Source organism: Amphimedon queenslandica, unplaced genomic scaffold (genome assembly GCF_000090795.2).
Source record: "Amphimedon queenslandica unplaced genomic scaffold, v1.1 AMPQUscaffold_11647, whole genome shotgun sequence".
NCBI lineage: Eukaryota > Metazoa > Porifera > Demospongiae > Haplosclerida > Niphatidae > Amphimedon > Amphimedon queenslandica.
In genome coordinates, this window is record NW_003548111.1 from 1 (window position 1) to 2590 (window position 2590).

The following is a 2590-nucleotide window of genomic DNA, read 5'->3' on the forward strand; positions in this document are numbered from 1 at the left end:
CTTGACTGATCTGGTCTCCTCTGTCACATGACATAGGCCAACCACATATTCTTTTTTGCACAAATTTTAGATAGCAGTGTCACCAGATCCTTCCTCCACAGGTATAGACGGGGCAGGGCGAGACTAATTTTAAAGGTGGGGTTGGTAAACATTGCATGAATACTCTGAAGGGGCGGTTCTTCACTTGTTTTGTTCTGTAGCTGGATCATCTCAACATAAATGAATGCTCCATTAATAATGAAACCCTGAAGGATGCAATGATAGTAAGTTGCAACAAGAAACAGTGTGTAAAAAATTCAGGAAATATCAACATCACAAAAAATGAAATCAATTCTACAAATAGTTTGCCAGCCAAAAGTAAATACAATCACACCCTGTGTTTCAACTACCTTGGAAGACAAATCATAAGCCAACCATTAGAGACAAGTGAGTTTTAAGACAATTGACTTGATTTTTAGCCAATAATAGGTACATATGATATTCAAGACATAGAACACCTCTCACAGAATGATACATCATTGTGTCTTAGGTTTCACTTGATTAGTCATTACCAGATTCAAAGCATTCACATGCACGTCAAGAGAGGATCAGAACTATTACCATTTAATGTGACGGTACCTAACAATAACAACATCTTTGAATGGTGTGCTCGTACAATCCCACCTACTTCATCAAATAATAATGGGAACTGGTCATTGTTTGCTTGTGATGGACCAGGGCATATTTGTACCAATCCAGCAGTTGTACTTGAAAATATCATGTTAAGCATTAACATAGACACAACACATAATACTATTGCCACTACATACACCACACACACTACTACAACATTTTTGTCTCAGGCTTTACCTTCTACTTCTATCGTATCCTCTTTAAGCCCTTCACCTAGTTCTACAGTATTAGCTACACTTCCTTCTACAGTAAACTGTAAGTTATTTCTATCTTTAGCGTTATTTTATGATTAAAAACTGTTCTTTTTTATTTCTAGTGAAAATGCCATTGGCAGTGGTAGCTGCAGTCATCATTGTCACAGTTGTTGCTGTTGTTGTACTACTTACAGTCACAATAATTAGAGTTAAAAAAATGAAAAAAAGACCCAGTAAAGCTTGAAATTTTAAAATAATACTTCATACTCATTTTGCATGCATTTCATTTTACTTTATACTCTCATCTTGATTTATCCATGTCATCTGATTCATATTAAACAAAGGAAGTGGGTGGTACTACCAGTATGCAGTACTATCAAGACCAACTGCACAGTATGGCTTAAATGAAAATAGTGGGTGCATCTAAGTGTTAGTGTAGCATATTGGCAACGTCCCAGAACAAACAAGTAGTTCAGCCAAGAACATGCATCGAATGATTAGTCATCTTATTATTCACTTATCAAGAAATAAAGCATCACAAAGTGTACATGTGCAGGCAAGGACAATATATATCACAGTAGAAAATCATTAACAATTTCAACTTAATTATTACTAAATTTTTTCAAAAAAATTATAATATAATATAAAACTGTATAGCTCAATTATAGTAATGTACAGAGTTTCAGTATCTGAGTAAGGTCAAGGTTGTGCAAGCTTTCATTATCTTGTTGTATCAATGAAAGGAACACCTCATTACTGATAAGCTCTCATTACTGATAAACCTAATTTGGATAAATAAATTATATTTGATATGGACATGCAGTCATGTGCAGCCCAGAGATAACAAATAACCACAACCCTATCACACAGCTTACTTTTATGTATTATTTCTAACTGCACTCCTTTGCCAATACATTTATCTGAGCATGCATGCTCAATAACATTACATGTGATACAAAATTGCTGTTATAAAATTTGCCAATAATTTCCCCACAGGCTATATGAACACTCGCCAATAAATCATCTTGTACTGCAACTGAAAAAAAATTCCATGACTGTTGTTCATAACAATGTTACTGTGTTCTAACCATTAACAACAAGCTACGAACATACAAATTCATTGTATTAACTGTAAGGAAACATTACAAAGGTTATATCTCTTTCTATAGAGAGTGCTATGTATACTGTAAGTACTTTCCCTTGTTTTATAATTTGACTGAAAAAACAACTGATACAGAAAGAAAAATAGTAAAAGATCACCTTACACCATTAACATGTGAAGAATCACTCATCACAATTTTACTATTACACTCATATTTGCTGTCAGGACATGACTTAGGTGAGTAACTAATAATGTCATCTCAAAAGTTGCAAGGCATCAAAATCACCTAGCCAGTACTTAATATTATGAGGCTATAACACGAAGTTAAACTGGTTTCCACATAGTTGCAGCTGCTTTATTTAATTTGTGGTTAGCATACAACTGATTATCTACTCTTGACAACTGTTGTAGAGACAGTCCATACGCCAACTGCACCGGAAGTCATAAACGCCTGTATAATTTTATTTGCAATACAATACACAACATGAATAATTAATGAGCTTCTCATTTATTTGATATCTTTTTTACTTTTAATACCATACGCATAANACTTGCTAACAGTACACAGTACATGTATATCTATCATCATAAAAAATATCAAAAGATTTAGATACACTATAAC

The 2590-nt window shown here is 33.8% G+C and overlaps 2 protein-coding genes across 2 annotated transcripts in view; one reads left to right on the plus strand and one right to left on the minus strand.

Annotated features, from left to right (window-relative positions):
- Nucleotides 1-52: 52 nt before the first annotated feature.
- On the plus strand, nucleotides 53-1209 carry LOC109589085 (uncharacterized). Its single transcript, XM_020005209.1, has 3 exons — nucleotides 53-426; nucleotides 469-927; nucleotides 989-1209. Exons 1-3 carry the CDS (start codon nucleotides 258-260, stop codon nucleotides 1108-1110), a joined length of 750 nt encoding a protein of 249 aa, XP_019860768.1. The 5' UTR covers nucleotides 53-257; the 3' UTR covers nucleotides 1111-1209.
- Nucleotides 1210-1619: 410 nt separating this feature from the next.
- The window catches only part of LOC109589084 (uncharacterized), a 6506-nt gene continuing 5535 nt past the window's right edge, over nucleotides 1620-2590 (minus strand). Inside the window, exon 7 of the mRNA XM_020005208.1 lies at nucleotides 1620-1648. Within this exon, the coding sequence (XP_019860767.1) occupies nucleotides 1620-1648 (29 nt within the window). The remainder of the gene's footprint in view (nucleotides 1649-2590) is intronic.